This window comes from Helicoverpa armigera, chromosome 4 (genome assembly GCF_030705265.1).
Source record: "Helicoverpa armigera isolate CAAS_96S chromosome 4, ASM3070526v1, whole genome shotgun sequence".
Classification (NCBI taxonomy): domain Eukaryota; kingdom Metazoa; phylum Arthropoda; class Insecta; order Lepidoptera; family Noctuidae; genus Helicoverpa; species Helicoverpa armigera.
This window is the reverse complement of record NC_087123.1, coordinates 13,144,395-13,160,844: the sequence shown is the minus strand read 5'-3', so window position 1 is coordinate 13,160,844 and position 16,450 is coordinate 13,144,395. Positions and strand designations below refer to the sequence as shown.

Genomic DNA, 16,450 nt, shown 5'->3' with positions numbered 1-16,450 from the left:
GCAGACGAATGTGAATCGTATGTCGCTTAAGTAAAATTAGGAGAATCGGGCCCTGACCGTCGCGCGTTGTTCAAATACAATACACCACATAATAAATATAATTTATTTACATTACATTTAAGTTTAAATTCACATTCTCACACGAAGCATACCAAGTATAAAAAGTTACATCATCGTCACACACGTCGACACAGCGACAGGCTCACAGCTCGTCGTGGTCGTCGGCCGGCACGTCGTCGGCGTCGGCCTCTGCGTCGGGCACGTCGGGCTCGTCGTCGTCCTCGGGCGCGGCGTCGGGCGGCAGGCCCAGCGCGCGCGCCAGCATGGCCTCCACGTCGTCGGCGAAGTCGCCGGCCTGCCCCTCCTGCAGCAGGTAGCCGGAGCGGATGGCGGCGGTGCGGTACAGCGTGTGCGCGGCGCGGAGCGTGTCGGGCTCGTCGGGCGCGTCCTGCACGCGGCGCAGCAGCTCCACGATGAGCGGGTGGCGCGGGTTGATCTCCAGCATCTTCTTCTGCGTCAGGTGGTGCTTGCGCTGCGCGTCGTCCGCCTGCAACCGACCTCCGTCAGCGTACGGTAGCGATACGCGATTCGATCGGCGTTCGAGCCGGGTCGAGTCGGCCGTTCGGTCGGCCGATCTACTAGAAGCCAAAATCTACTTCGCGACCGAACTGCCGTCTCGTCGTGATACTAGGGTACGCCCTATTATGGAATCGGAATAAGTAATAATATATACTGGGAGTAACGAATCGCTGAAAAACAAGCAAAATAACCTTCTGATGTGCGTTGGAGAGCGCGAGCCGCTCCATGTTGCCGGTCCAGCCGAAGGCCGTGGCGGCCAGCGCGGCGGGCGAGCGCTGCAGGCGCCGCGACACCACGCAGCGCGTCACCCACGTGCCCAGCGCGTTGCCCAGCCAGCTGGTCAGCGGCTCGAACTGCGCCTTGTACGCCTCCAGCCGCTCCTTCTGCGCCTCGTCTGCGGACACAACCCGCGTCAGTGCCGCCGTGCCGCTCGCCCGTCTCCGATGACGTACCGGACGGAAAGATCACTCACTCTCTTCCAGGTCGAAGATCTCCTTAGCGATGTTCTGGAACTTCTTGCCGTCGTACTCGGGCAGCGAGGACAGGCAGTACTCGTCCACGGCCTCGGTGAGGTAGAGCACCTCGTAGCCGCGCTTCACCAGCCTCTCCGCGAACGGAGACTTCTCCACCTGCACACACACTTACGCTTATTGCGACTATCCTGGGTATCAGTCCAGCTATTAAATATACAAAGAACCTTGTCTTTAAACCATTTTTTTAAAATAAGGAATATAATTAATCCGTAAGCCAAAAATATTGAAGTTAGGGTGTGAAGGAACAACAGACGAGGGTACCTCAGCGCGGCTGGAGCCGGCGATGTAGTAGATGTGGTTCTGGCCGGGCTTCATGCGGGCCACGTAGTCGGCCAGGAACGTCATGCCGTCGCCGCGCGAGGAGTGGAAGCGCAGCAGCTTGGCGAGGCGCGAGCGGTTGCTGGGGTCCTCGATCACGCCCAGCTTCACGCTGCAACACCACCACTATTATCGACTCCAAAACTAATGCAAGGGTTTCTATGCGCTTTTACGAGACCAAGGATTCATGATGAAGAGTTTTATAGGTATGTTCTATTAATGTATAACCCGCTCCCGAGTACGTATTATAGTATGCTAGGTTATGTTAATTTCGTGCTATCTTGCCAGCAGTACTTATCACTTCGTGGGTCGTTTCTAGACGTTAAAGCTTTTACCGTTCGAAATTCAATTCAATGTTTTAGTTTGAAACGGTAGCAAACAGGCGGTGCGTGTAACACAGTTAGCTACTAACTTGGTGGAGTACTCCTTCCAGAAGGCGTCGTACTCGTCGTCAGGGATCTTCTTGAGCATGTCGAGCACCTTCCGCACGAGCTTCTTCTTGATGATCTTGATGAGCTTGTGCTGCTGCAGCGTCTCGCGCGACACGTTGAGCGGCAGGTCGTCGCTGTCCACGATGCCCTGTGGACAGAGGCCGGTGAGCGGGCTGCGGGGGCGGGGCGGGGGCGGGGCGGGGGCGGCGTCGCTCGCCACTCACCTGGATGAAGGCGAGGTAGTTGGGCATGAGGTCGTTGAACTCGTCGGTGATGAAGACGCGGCGCACGTAGAGCTTGATGTGGTCGGTCTTGGTGCCGTAGCGGTTGAAGGAGTCGGCGGGCTGCACGCGCGGCACGAACAGCAGCGCGCGGAACGTCACCTCGCCCTCCGCCACGAAGTGCGCCCTGCACACACGAGTCAGCGGAGCGTCAGCGGACCTAGCGCCGGCTGCCGGCTGCTAGTGCCGCAGACGGAGACACGTACTTGGCCAGCTGCGGCGACGAGTCCTTGGTGAGGCTCTTGTAGAACGAAGTGTACTCGTCGTCGTTGACCTCGCTGGGCTTGCGCGTCCAGATTGGCTTGTTGTCGTTCATCAGCTCCCAGTCCCACACGGTCTTCTCGGTCTTCTTGGTTTCGGGTTTGTCTTCTGCAGCATCCTCGACCTGCCCTCAGAATATTTCAAAGTGGTGCTCACTGTATTCAAATAAATGTATCCATCTATTCTGAATCTACATTTATCACGCATATACTATCTACACATGTATACTTCTTACTTACTTACAAAAGTAATAAAGATAAATATTTTATTTTGTTTGTTTATTTAAACCCTTGGCTGAAACTACTGAACCGATTTGAAAAATTCCATTATTGTTGGAAAGCTATACTATCTCCGAGTAACATAGGCTACATTATGTCCTGTTATAGACAAAATGATGTTCCTCCGGAACGCAGGTGAAACCGCGGGAAAACGGCTCGTTGCAAACGAGATTTAAAGTATGTGTTAGTGAGAGGACAAGTGACCTGCGCATCGTCATCGGCGTCGGGCTTGTCGTCGGCGTCGGTCTCCTCCACGGTCTCGGTGCGCGACGCCCACAGGTAGATGGGGAAGTTGATGAACTGCGAGTACTTCTTGACGAGGTTGCGGATGGTGTCGGGCTGCAGGTAGTCGGCCGCCTCCTCCTTCACGTGCAGCCTGCGGACAGCGCGACGTGAGAGCGGGCGGAGCGGGCGGGGCGGGCGCGGACAGCGCGAGGGACAGGCGGGCGCTACTCACGTGATGTGCGTGCCGCGCTTGAGGGTGTCGCCGCGCGGGTCCTCGGCCACGCTGAACGAGCTGGCGTCCGACTCCCACACGTGCTGCTTGTCGGCGTTGTTCTTGGACACCACGGTCACCTTGTCGGCCACCAGGAATGCAGAGTAGAAGCCCACGCCGAACTGGCCGATCATGTCGTTCATCTCCTGAGCGCCGCTCTGCAAACAGACGAACGTTAGGTGGGCTCGGGCGCGTGCACGAGGCGGTCGGGGCGCGAGCGTACCTTCTCCGCGTCCTGCATCTTGGAGAGGAACTCGGCAGTGCCGGACTTGGCGATGGTGCCGAGGTTGTTGATGAGCTCGTGGCGCGACATGCCGATGCCGGAGTCGATGATGTGCAGCAGGCGCTTCTCGGGCTCGGCCTTGATGCGGATGCTGAGGTCGGAGTTGGCGTCCAGCACGTCGCGGTCCGTCAGCGACAGCAGCCGGATCTTGTCGAGCGCGTCCGACCCGTTGGAGATGAGCTCCCGCAGGAATATCTGCAAGCACGCAGCGGTGAGCGGCGCCGGCCAGTGGGAGCCGGCCGGCGCCGCCCGCGATCCGTTACCTCTTTGTTCCTGTACAGGGAGTTGATGATGAGTTTCATCATGCGGTTCACTTCTGTCTGGAAGGTGTAGTTCTGCGCGTGCTCTTTCATCTCTCGCATCTGCGCCACACTTAGTCCGTCCGGAGAAATGGCCTCCTCCTCTCGCAGCACAGCTTCCGCATCTGACAAAATCCATTTCATTCTCTACATTTGGTGGTACTAATGCTGTTTTACATGTAACGACTACGAGTGAAAATGACAGATAGAATCACGGGTAACGCGTTACCCCTCAGCAAAACTGGCTGTCATCTTTCTGGGTTTTGATTACCCGTAACGAGTGCCGATTACGAAACTCCACAACCACAAATTGAACGGGCCTGCCGAACCACGGAGGAGCTCGTCACGACACAATGGTCACCAATCCACGGACCGACCGCGTCCAGCAATGCTAACCGATTGATCTGTGTAGTTGTTACTAAGTGTTAGCGACGCGCTCAATTAGTATTAGTTTTGATTTTAAAATAAGTAATAATCTATACTAATATTATAAAGCTGAAGAGTTTGTTTGTTTGAACGCGCTAATCTCAGGAACTACTGGTCCGATTTGAACAATTCTTTCGGTGTTAGATAGTCCATTTAATCTCGGTACGGGAAGTAGTTCCCACGGGATGCGGGTGAAACCGCTGGCAGAAGCTAGTATACTATAAGTATTCGCGACGGCCGGGGTGGGTGCGCGATGCTTGTCGATGAACTATTAAGAGGACGAATTGGAATTTTTGGCGTCAAGAATTTCAATTTTTCTCAGTAAATACAAAACGGATCAAAATACAACTTGGTTACCTGAAAGTTCATGATATAAACCTTATTTTGTTAGAAGTAGAAACATGATTAGGTAACTTTTATAACAGAGAAAAATATATCAAACATACCTCTTTTTAAAAAGAGATTCACATATTATGGGCATACGGGACCGATTTAAGCCTCTTAACTTTTTTAGTAGTTGAGTATATACATACTCTTTAAAATTGTAGAAGGAATTTTTATCAAATTATCATTTCTAAATAATAAAATTACAAAACCATTTTGTCGCTTACGACTTTTAGTTATAAGCTAGCGCGCGTATTGTTATCCTCGCCCCGCTCAGACGCTCCGACCCCTTTTGGCGCCTTAGATGCGCGTGCCGGTTATGGAATTATTGTTGACCAATTCCTCGCCTTAAGTTATGTAAAAGAACATATTACTTCCTGAGATTACTTCTTTAAAATAGTGTCCATAGTAATAGTTTATGCCGGCTCTTGCCGGCAAAAAACTATATGCACGGAGTCTTCTCCATGATATCTTTTTGGAACCGTGCACTACTAGTGTGTCGTTAGCCTGCAAAGGCCTATTTGAAATAAAAAGCATTTGAACCTCTGTCTTTTCGTTGTTATTTGTTACGTACAAAACATGGACATTTATTTAGCAAAACACGTTTTTTAATAAATGAAAAGGAAACCTATTTATGAATATAAGCACTGCGATGTCTGTTTGTCGACATGGTAACGATAAAATAAAGTAAGTATCATTGCTAATACCCCTAGCAACTCGACATATCGATATATCTACTCAATCAAAGCAGTTCCGTTAGAAAGCACCACGAGCGAAGGCTACAGAAAACATGGACAGTTCGCGTTCTGCCGAGGGCGCTACAGCCGCGGAGGGCGCGGGCCCCGCGTCGGGCCCCGCGCCGGGCTCCGCGCCGGGCGACACGGCCGCTGAGGGCCGCTCGCTGCACGCGCGTTCTTTCAAGTTGCGCTTTGCGTCGCAGCGCGAGCAGGGGCGCTCCTACGTGTCGCTCGTGAAGCCCCTCGGGCTACGTAAGTCGGTGTATTCCTACCCGTGGAAAAATTATAAATAGGCACCAAATTTTTGACACTACTCTAAAATTTAACTCCAACGTGGCGTTGGCGTGCCTTTTTACCGTGGTAAACTAGGAAACCTTATGGTTTTGCCCTATCTGTCCGTCCAAGTAAGTAGTTAGTGTAAGTAGTATTGGTGTGTGCAGCCGCCACGGTGACGGGCAAGTTCTACGTGCGCGAGCAGGCGGGCGCGGGCGACGCCGAGCGCGAGCGGCGCGCGCTCTCGCGCATTCACGACATGTTCGGGCGCGGGCCACGCGACAAGTACCCCGCTCCGGTGACCAGCTCGCAAGTGTTAGTCTGCTTTGTTGCATTTTGTTTATGCATGCAAGCGATGTGACATTCGTGCGGATAAGTGAGCGTGTGGCGCAGGGTGGGCTGGCACGCGGCGGGCGCGGCGCGGCCGGACGCGCGGCTGAGCCACCACATCCGCGACTCGGCGTGGCTGAAGGCGCGCCTGTGCGTGCTGGCCGCGGACGACAAGCTCAAGCAACGCTAGTGTAGGTATATATCAGGGGATGATTACAACAAAATCTAGACACACGGCAGTGTGTCCGCCAAGTTCGAGCAAAAAAAGCGACACACCGGCCGTGGGTTATATTACACGAACCATTTCGGGCCAAATTCGACCCCCCTGTAACTCAAAATCTATTTTATTTACGCATATCAAATTTCTAGTATCTGTTGAGACCCCCTCACTTATCTAAAATACAAAATTTCATTAATATACCTATTGTAGGTCTTGAGATATTGACGTCAGAAAATCGCTATTTTTACTATACACTCACTGACTGATTCACTGACTCACTCATCAAAAACCTAGACCACTTCCAATGGTCGTATTGACTTGAAATTTGGCATGGAGGTAGGTCTTTATGTCAAGGTAAAGGAAAAAATCTGAAAATGGCCAAGTGTGAGTCGGTTTCAAAATAATGAAGGTGTAAAATACCCAGTGTAAATTTATACCCCTAAGGAACTAAAACGAACTAAATTTATCTATATTTATATAATATATCTTCGAATGGTCGTACCGATCTGAAATTCGTTACAAAGGTTTGTATTTAGTCAAAGTAAAAATCTGAAAACGGCCAAGTGTGAGTCACTTTCGAAAATAACGAATGTGTAACTTTGATCCACGAACATAATATATGATAACATGTCATGTCAGTCAGTTGGTAAATCTAGTCCATTTAGTTAATCTAGTTCATTTCTTTGTAAGAAGCATAGTGCATATTTAAAAATCTGAAAGATAGTATAAATGAGACATTTACTTAACTAACTTAATCATAAGAAAAAAATAAAATAAACAGCCTTACAAAAATAAATGAAATCCCACCCAAAACAAAAATGTGAAAGACTGCCAAGTTCGATAATATGGGAATGCTTCGCCTATAAAAGAAGTGAGATCTGAATAAGTACCAAGTTCCATACACATACCTCAGTTAAAAATAGTTACTTTTTAATGATGATTACTTGGCAAGTTTTAATAGAAAATTAAATACTTGATTCATTGCGTTTAGTAGGTTTATAACAAGGTGTATGAAAACTTGCCAAGTAACATCATTAAAAAGTAACTATTTTTAACTGAGGTATGTGTATGGAACTTGGTACTTATTCAGATCTCACTTCTTTTATAGGCGAAGCATTCCCATATTATCGAACTTGGCAGTCTTTCACATTTTTGTTTTGGGTGGGTAAAGACCAAGAGCACTTTCTAACGGATTTTTCTCTCGGTTCTCTATGTAGCGCGGTTGTCGCCCGCTTTATGTACATTGAATTTAGCAAATCAGTACTGGTAACATAAAGGCTATATTTTATCTCAGTAGGGGCAGTAGTTCTCACGGGACGTGTGTGAAATCGCGGGAAAACGGCTAGTTTATTATATGTATAAAGTTATTTAGGATTTATATATTTTTTAATGCGAACCTCTTTTTAACCAACCAATGTGATCTCATCTTGTAGTATTGAGAAAACTTTCAAACTTTAGTTCCTATGTTGGTCAACTTCACAAATGATGCGGTAGGTCTTGCCGCGACACTCGATGCCGGCAGCACCGAGAGAAGAACACAAGAGCTCGTCGATGCACATGCGTTTGCGAGCGACACTGTTACGAACGTTAGTAGGCAGCTTCACAACCGTTTACAACAGAAAACTCAACTTTTAATCATGTAAAAATATTATAACTGTAATGCTACGGTCACACGCGCGCCGTGCAGCCCGGCGGGCTGCCTGGCGGGCTGCGCGGCATGCCGGCGGAAATTCAAGCTGTTCACACGCACGCCGTCGTGTCAGTCAGTGCTATATGGCGAGCAGCGAGGATCTCGGTGTTGTTGCTGCCATTTCCTTTGACTTAAATTATTTTTATTGGAAAAAGAAGCAAAATGATGAACGACGTTGACCATTCCGCCATGTAGTAATCTCCGATCGTAGCGACTTTCTTAGCAACGTTGAATGAAGATCTACTGGTCGCGAAAGCGCAGGAGAGACTGACTGCCCGAGCCTAAACAGTCGCCGGGCGCCCGCACATTCATCCTTTGACCTTTGCCAAAAAACCGACACTTGCCCGATTCGCGGCATTCACGTTCACGGGAGCGTTCACGGGCTCGGGCGTACCGTGCACACGCTCGTGAACGTGAATGTGCTCGTTAAATGTAGAGTTGAACGCGCGCGTGTGAACGTAGCATAAGGTAATTAGGAATGAATATCGCTCTGGCTGGCTTAAACTGGCTATCAGTGCAAACTACTTATGTATGGTTATGATACAGAAACTGGATGCAGCTCAGTAGACTTTTTTCTGTTGCGGGCAAGCACTATATCTTCTAAAAATCAGAAATCAGGATACATAAACGTTTATGTATTTTTTTCTAATTTTATCTATATCATTTGTATCTATTATCAAATATCTACTTCCTCCTATATGACAGACAATTTTCTCAATCAAATCAACTGTTGTTAAAAATTTTATGAAATTAAATTATAATCAACTCGACTGAGCTTATCAGTCAGGTTACAGTATAAAGATTAAGATAAACAAGTATGGAAAAAATAATCCTTCTGATTTATTATCACTAAAATAAAAATTGATCAACAAGACGAACTTGTAGCTAAGTAAAAACCCACATGGATTGTTCGATTATAAGACTAAGCAACGCGGTCAGTCCAAGGATAGGTGACAATCTTGTTGTGACGAATTCTTCAGTGTTTCCGAAGGCACGATAAACTTGAAGGTCATGGCTGTCATTAGTACATCTTTGGTGGTTTTAATGGGTCAGAAGCCAGAGTCTGACAACCAGTAACCTTAGTAATGGGTATTGGTTTGCCTGGGTAACTGGGTTGTGGAGTTGAGGTAGGCAGTCGTTCCATGTAAAACACTGATTCTAAGCAGCATCCAATTAGACAGAACTCTAAACCGACGCCATCATAGTTGTAAAAGGCTAGACAGATGATGATGAACTGTTAGCCCTGCGTCAGGTATTAAATTAATCTAATTAAGTTGAGTATGGGCATGTAATGAGGCAGAATGACATGCATGCAGCAAAATGTGTGCTAAGATGGATGGATTACCTGAAAGGTGACATGAATAAGAAGGGTGTAAGTGTCAGTATGACGTGACAGTGAAGAATAGAAGCGGAAGACATTTTCTGCAACCCCAAATAAAATTGGGAACAGGGCAGGAAGAAAATGGGTTATTTAATTATGAAATAAAACAATACAGTTTGGTTTTCACATAAAATCCTACATAATTAATAAATGTGAAAGTTCATTTCATTGGATGGATGTTTGATCCTCTTTCATGCAAAAACTAGTGGATGAAATTTTGGCATTAATATAGCTTAGGTATACCATATTAACCCACGGGATGAAGCTAGTTCTTTATAACTAAGTCGGATGCAGTGACTTTGCATAAAATGACCTGTTGATTACAGTGACATGTTACTTATAGCAAAATAATTTATTAAATAATCTGAATTCTAACTCCCTTGGGAGTAGGTATCTGATTGACTCATACAATAACTGTTGACTTATTATTTAAGAAACATAATTATAACATATGTATGCATTCTAATTATTTCTGTTTTTTATGTACTTATCACCATTAAGATAAATGCATACACAAGATTATTTTCTACAGAGTGCTTGTATGATGTCAACTTAGTATGACCATGTTCGTAATTTCCCTTCAAAGTAGAAACAAATGAATTTAACTGTATAGGTACTACTAAGTTATCATCAACTTGCTAAATCAATGTTAAGTAGGTATACTGAGTACTGAAACTAAGTAGGTATGCTGTACAGTATGCAACAATATCTCTGTATCGTAAGCATTCAGTGTTCATGACAATAAATGGCCGGCGAGGCAACAAGCTCGAGCTCACCAGTGCGGGAAGCCTCACGCGACGCGCCCAGGTCTGCGTCCACCGTCACCTCCTCCACCGAGCCCACACCGACGCCCTCCTGTGCCCGCGAACATCCTGAAACATTTATTATAACATAACAACAAACTGACTAACATTCATTAGCAAACCGGCGCACCTACAGAAATTTCTAGTGGCCGCAACTTAAGAAATAAAATGCAGTACCTCCGGAAGTACAAAAACTAACACAACGATAAATATTTTGACATATTTTTGAACAGTAGCAATAACAAATTTCTTTCATAAATTGTGAAAAATATTGACTTCAATAAACAAAACGCATATTTAAAAATAATAAAAAAGCGCTACGTAGACAACTTACCTGCGAGGAACAGGACGCCGCATCCCAACAAAAGAAAATACTTCATCGTGAGTTTCAGAAAGCTTACAGTACGTTGTTAACTGCTCGTTGGAATATTTTGTTCAAAGACAGAAATACATTTAAACTAAACCAGAACCTTGCGGTCCACGTTCACTTTAAACGCCGCCCGTTCGCTTTGCCAGGCATAAACTAAAATGAGCTATGGATTTGGATTAAGTTTTCGGCCTCGTATTGGTTATTTGATTATTATTGGTAGTTCATACCTTAACCGACTTATGGACGAATAGAAAGTACACACGACATTATACCAGCAAATAGTAGATAACGAAAACCAAATGTCGTTTTTTCATTGGCTAAAATACTGCAGCACAACATCAATTCAATTTTATTTCAAAGTGACAGATTTCACAGATTCTCAAACAGAGAGATTAAGCTGCTGCTGGAACCATTTTGAGATCGGAATTATTTATAAGTCAATGGCTGGAACCTTGTAGTATCCAGTGATGGAGAAAGAATCCTTTTAAATTTTATTCCCTATGTTTTAAATGAGAAATTTTATTTTTTTATTTTCCTATCTGATGCCTAGATGGTGCTGATCTTAATACGTGACTGCAATTTAGTTTTGAGGTCGTGTAACGAAACGTACTTGTAATCAACAATTTAAAAAATTGGAAATAAAAATCGAATATACGGAATATACGGAAAAAGCATCGATATATATGGGAAAAAGAGAAAAGAAGTCTGTCAGATTATCCGAATGTCTCAAAAGATTTTGAAAACAATTTGTCCAGAAATCAGAATTTCTTAGGTTCAAAGGAATTTCTTAGGCTCAAAGGGCTCGGAGCAATGTTTTTTTTTTAACCTGGTACCTAAGTAAAGGCTCACTAACGGAATATTTTACTTTTTTAGTGATTAGGTATTATTAAAAATAAACTGTACATTATTTTAATGTAAACTAATTCTATATTTACATAAAAAAGTAACTTAAAACTGGTAGAGGGCATCGATCCTCAATGGTAATGTACCCAAAAGGCTGGCGGCATGGGCGGCATTATGCCACGCGCGCGCGGCGCGGCTCGGCGTATTGCACGCGTATTGATTGGATAAGTTAAACTTTAGGCGAAATCATAGAGTATAGTAATAGATTGAGCGAAATATAAGCCTGCCGTGAAAAATAAATAATGAAGTTGACTATCAAAACTAGGCAGTATGGTCGAAAGACTTCAGCCTGCCCTATGGGCAAAAAAAAATAAAAAAATTTGACTATCAAAATGACAATGACAACAAAAATTGACAATGACATATTTTTGTCATTGTAATGATTACACTACTAACAGAAAGAAATGCAGATCACTCACAGAGTAATTTTATTTTTATAGATGCAGATCGACCCATATTTTGTAAAATTGCGGTTGCAATTTTAATACTCATTTATTGAATGCTGCAACTGCTGCAAGACACAAGGTACAATCATTTCTCATAAATGGAGACCGGGAAACCTCAAGTTACAAGTTCACGGAAAGACATTACTTATAAACCAAGTGCATGGAGTGTGCATCAGTTTGAAATATGGAGCGGTGACCTGTTGTGCAAAGCTGTAGCGTTGCGCGTCGATGGAGCCCTGCTGCTCTGGGTCGGCAGCGGCGGCGCGCCGGAGCTGAGCGAGGTGGCGCTGGGCATGCCGGGAGCGGGCCGCGCGGCGCTGGCCACCACGCTGGTGGGCGCGGACGGCGCTGCGACGGCGCTGGCTCGCCGCCTGTCCGCCGCGCTCGCTCGACCTGTGTACGTGTGCAGCGGCCTTGTGTTCGACCGCTTCACGATGCCACTCGTCGAAAGTGGACTTATTACAGAAATTAAAAGTAGGCCAGAATGCTTTTAGACTTGTTACTACTGTAAATAAGAAAGAAGCCAGTGTGCCGGCTTATTGCGATATTAAAATTTGATTGTTACTCTAAAAGATAAGTGGAATAAAGTGCAAATGTGCCAAATGGATGTAATCTTGTTACATCAGAGAACACCTTGGGGGGAGGGTAAACTCAGTTTCTTGCATTTTGTTCAGATTTTGTATTTCATTGTTCTTTCCAGGTGACCATAAAAAGTGTACAAGATAATATCTATTATGCCACTTGCTGAAACTCAAATGCTCAATGTTTTTCCTCAAATATGTTGGAACAAGCTGTTCTGACAAAAGTATAACAATGTTCATGAAGACATTCTTATATTTGACTAGCTGATCCCGCAAACTTCGTATCGTTTAAACCTTCCCTGGAACTCTACAAACATTTTAACACCAAAAAAAGCCAAATCGGTCCAGCCATTCTCGAGTTTTAGTGAGACTAATGAACAGCAATTCATTTTTATATATAAGAAGATATCAGTCTAGTAATAAAACAAAATATTACAGGAATTGACGAAGTCATCATCTTTAATGTCAGATTGACAATGCAGAACAGCATAGTAGTAATTATCCTGAGTTGTTGTGAACTGTTTTTTTGGTTACATAGAGTAAAATGTTTGGTAGGTGTTTTATAAAGGAGTCTTTTTGAAAAACAACATGATGACTACATTATAATATTGTGCTTATTATGCCAAGCTGGCAAGCTCCCATGGCCTATGTGCAGGGGACATAACTGTCAATAGGGTTGTTATAAAGAGTTGTTTTCAGAGCCTTCATACAACTGCTATGTGAATGATGACAAAAATATAATGAAATTGGGAAGTCAAATGTTTGCGGTTGGTTCGAGTGTGGGTAAACAGAAACATCATGTCATTACAAGTTGGTTCTTTAAAGTTTCAGAAGGCAAAATATATTGCTGTCATTTGAACATCTCGGCTGTTATTGTCCCGCCTACCCCTATGTTGGCCCCTGCTGCCTATGTTCTGCTCCCTGATAAGAACCATGGAACTATGACTTATGAGCCTGCAAGGCTCTAGTACCTATTCATGCTTCTCAGATATTTGGATGACAGTAACTTCTACATAGGTTCTAGTTAATTTGCTCGGCAGTAAGTTTTTTTGATAAGTTTTTATTCTTTTTGTATTCAAACAAGTTTATTTTATTATTCATTTTGATGTGTAATTAATAATAGGTATCCCTATTTAAACCATGACACTTGTGACATTGCAATACTAACATATACGTATGACGTCGGATGTCCGAAGTTACCTACTATACCAAAAAATCGACTTTCGAAGTTCATGTAACTCACCTAGTGAGAAAAAAATAAAACATATTTGGAACTAATTACTGCATGCGACACCGTAGGCGTTTATTTTTGACATTATTAGCTTAGCAGAATCGGGCCCCAGGGACTTGATTCTGTTAAGTTAATAATGTAACAATTGAATCGCAATAGCCGTTTTAACCTTAGCTGCTACAAATATCAGAGAGTATATAATCACTACGTTTTACAAATATAAGACCAATCTTATTGACATTTCATTGGTTTGCCATTGATTTCTCATTTGGTCTCTCTATCTATGGTCTGCAGCAGACGATTGCATTATGATCGAAGAGCAGACAGTCTGCTCTTCAATCATAATAATTCATCATCGCAGACAAAATGATTTATTAATTCATTATTGAATCACAGAGAAGGATGAAAACGTTTACCCATATTCCAATAAACTTCGAATAAACGAGCAGTATAAAATCTTTAAGGTCTTAGCTTCCTTGAAGCTAGAGGAGACTCGCATCACAAACCCAAGAGCTTGCGAAGCTTTCTTCACTATGCTGTCAATGTGTTCGTCAAAGAGAAGCTTTGGGTCATACACAAGGTCCCGTATTTTACTAGATTTCACTAGTGTTTGACCTTTCAATCTATACCTACTCAGAGGGACACGGTTACTCCTAGAGTAAGTGACCACAGAGCATTTTGAGGGGTTCAAATCTGACTTATGCTTGCTTGAATATCTGCTTGTGATGAAATAGATGCTTATATTTTCATGTCATCTGCAAAACAAAGCAACCCTTACAAAGATCACAAAAAGTCATCATCCTCCAAGCCTTTTCCCAACTATGTTGGGGTCGGCTTCCAGTCTAACCGGATTCAGCTGAGTACCAGTGCTTTTACAAGAAGCGACTGCCTAGCTAACCTCCTCAACCCAGCTACCCGGGCAACCCGATACCCCTTGGTTAGACTGGTGTCAGATTTACTGGCTTCTGACCCGTAACGCCTGCCAAGGATTTTCAATGACAGCCGGGACCTACAGTTTAACGCCAGTTTAAGTGCCATCCGAAACAGTTATTGGTGTCTAAGATATACTTAGAAAGTACATACAAACTTAGAAAAGTTGCATTGGTACTTGCCTGACCTGGAATCGAACCCGCGCCCTCATACTCGAGAGGTTGGTTCTTTGCATTTATTTAATTTTGTATAATATAATATGTATGTTAGTAATTAAGGTATATATCTATGGGCCAATGCAGCCTGAAAATAAAGGTATTTGATTTGATTTGATTTGCCCACTAGGCCACCACGGCTTCCAGAGATCACAAAAAGTAATGGACCTAAAAGGGAACCCTGAGGGACACCGCTAGGCACTGTTACCCAGCTAGATAGGTAATTTTGTATAACTACTGCCTGAGATCTGTTGGAAATATAAGATGTAAACCAACGTAATAGGTCTCCCCTAATCCCTATTGACTCTAATTTGAGTACAAGGGTGGAATGATCTATTCTGTCAAAACACTTACTGTAATCAGTGTAAACGACATCGACCTGCTTACCATCACCCATACTACTAGTGATAAAATCATCTAGAAGGATAAGATTCGACTTCATTCGACACTGTCGATTTTCCTTTAACTAAGTTTGATTCTAGTTGTCTAACAAACAGTCTTATCAAGGGGTAGGGGTAAGGGGTGATACTTAGATAGTTCAGAAATGGATAAGCAATAAGTAGGTACTTACCTAGGTACCTACATATAGTGGGCGAAAGAGGTAAGTACAGGGTACCCGCCAAAATTCAAATTCAAATTGACCAATCACGTTTGTTTATTCATCGTTCGAGGGCCGCCATGACACTTGTCAGTCACGCCGGGTTTAATGATTCACAAGTGCACAGTGTCGAGAAAAAAATAAAAAAAAACATGTTTTTTTTTAATTGCTTGTCCTATTTCTTTCTGGTTTGACTGTGGTTTAGTTAATAAAGTAATCTGATGAGGTGTTGCTGTGATTAACGCCTAAACTAACCTATAATAAGGTTGCATTGTGTTTTCTCAAAACTGTTGGTCACTTTGAGTATCCCATATTTTGGTGACGTATATTCCATTGCCTTTGAAGGATGGATAAATATCGTGCTTATTATGTGGAAGATGGGCTCATATAAATAGCTGCGCAGGAATAGATTATGATGATGAAGCTTCTTACTCATATATGTGCGAGTTCTGTCAGCATAATTACTTAGGTACATCTTTCTCATTTATTTTTATCATCACCCCATCTCACCTCAGGGGGGTACTTACCCCATATTACCATCACATGGGTAGGTAAGACGGGGCGAACTACACCTTTTCTGTTTTTATTGATTGTGTAACTAAAAGTTAATAATGACACCAAATACTACAATTATAATAAGTAGGTAATTAGTTGTTAATAAAAAAATAAATATGATTTTTTTATTTTACCTACTTAGGGTTTTTCTATTGTTTTGACCTGCAAAGCTTAAGTATCCCATCTTGCCACCCTCTTCCTTATGACTTACTTATTCAAATAATAACGTATAAACGTAACGTATAAACGTAACGTATAAATGGGTAGGTAAAAAAATAATAAAAACTTAAGAGGCGGAATGCACCCAAAACACTCCGAAGCCTGTTGACGCAACGTTCGTAACATACATAAGTACCTACTTACCTATAAATTAAAATGAGTTATGTTACAAATTTTATCAATGTACGTTGATAAGTAATAGGTAGGTAACCTACCTACCTACAGATATTTTTGTTGGAAGATCATTTTAAGAGGTAAGTACCTAAAGTTTAAAATTTTTTTGTATCGAGAAAACTTTTCGAGAACGTGTTTTGAAATACTTAACAGGGTTCTCAGAAATATGTTCAAGATTAGAAAATAGGTACTTAGGTAGGTACTTACATATTTTTTCGCTGTCAA

The 16,450-nt window shown here is 43.6% G+C and overlaps 2 protein-coding genes and 1 long non-coding RNA gene across 3 annotated transcripts; 2 read left to right on the top strand and 1 right to left on the bottom strand.

The window, feature by feature from the left end:
• Positions 1 to 89: 89 nt before the first annotated feature.
• LOC135116794 (endoplasmin) lies at positions 90 to 10,543 on the bottom strand. Its single transcript, XM_064034362.1, has 13 exons — positions 10,338 to 10,543; positions 9,977 to 10,072; positions 3,724 to 3,884; positions 3,401 to 3,655; positions 3,139 to 3,335; positions 2,886 to 3,057; positions 2,349 to 2,527; positions 2,086 to 2,269; positions 1,843 to 2,009; positions 1,374 to 1,542; positions 1,052 to 1,208; positions 771 to 973; positions 90 to 547 (listed from the first exon to the last, which is right to left on the bottom strand). Exons 1-13 carry the CDS (start codon positions 10,381 to 10,383, stop codon positions 203 to 205), a joined length of 2,331 nt encoding a protein of 776 aa, XP_063890432.1. The 5' UTR covers positions 10,384 to 10,543; the 3' UTR covers positions 90 to 202.
• LOC135116796 (uncharacterized) lies at positions 5,336 to 7,284 on the top strand. Its single transcript, XM_064034364.1, has 3 exons — positions 5,336 to 5,558; positions 5,747 to 5,894; positions 5,973 to 7,284. The coding sequence occupies exons 1-3, from the start codon at positions 5,360 to 5,362 to the stop codon at positions 6,097 to 6,099; spliced, it is 474 nt and encodes a 157-aa protein (XP_063890434.1). The 5' UTR covers positions 5,336 to 5,359; the 3' UTR covers positions 6,100 to 7,284.
• A 649-nt stretch (positions 10,544 to 11,192) lies between the features above and the next one.
• Positions 11,193 to 14,792, top strand: LOC135116792 (uncharacterized). Its single transcript, XR_010276403.1, has 2 exons — positions 11,193 to 13,860; positions 14,115 to 14,792. It is a non-coding gene; the product is annotated as an uncharacterized LOC135116792 (long non-coding RNA).
• Positions 14,793 to 16,450: the final 1,658 nt, after the last annotated feature.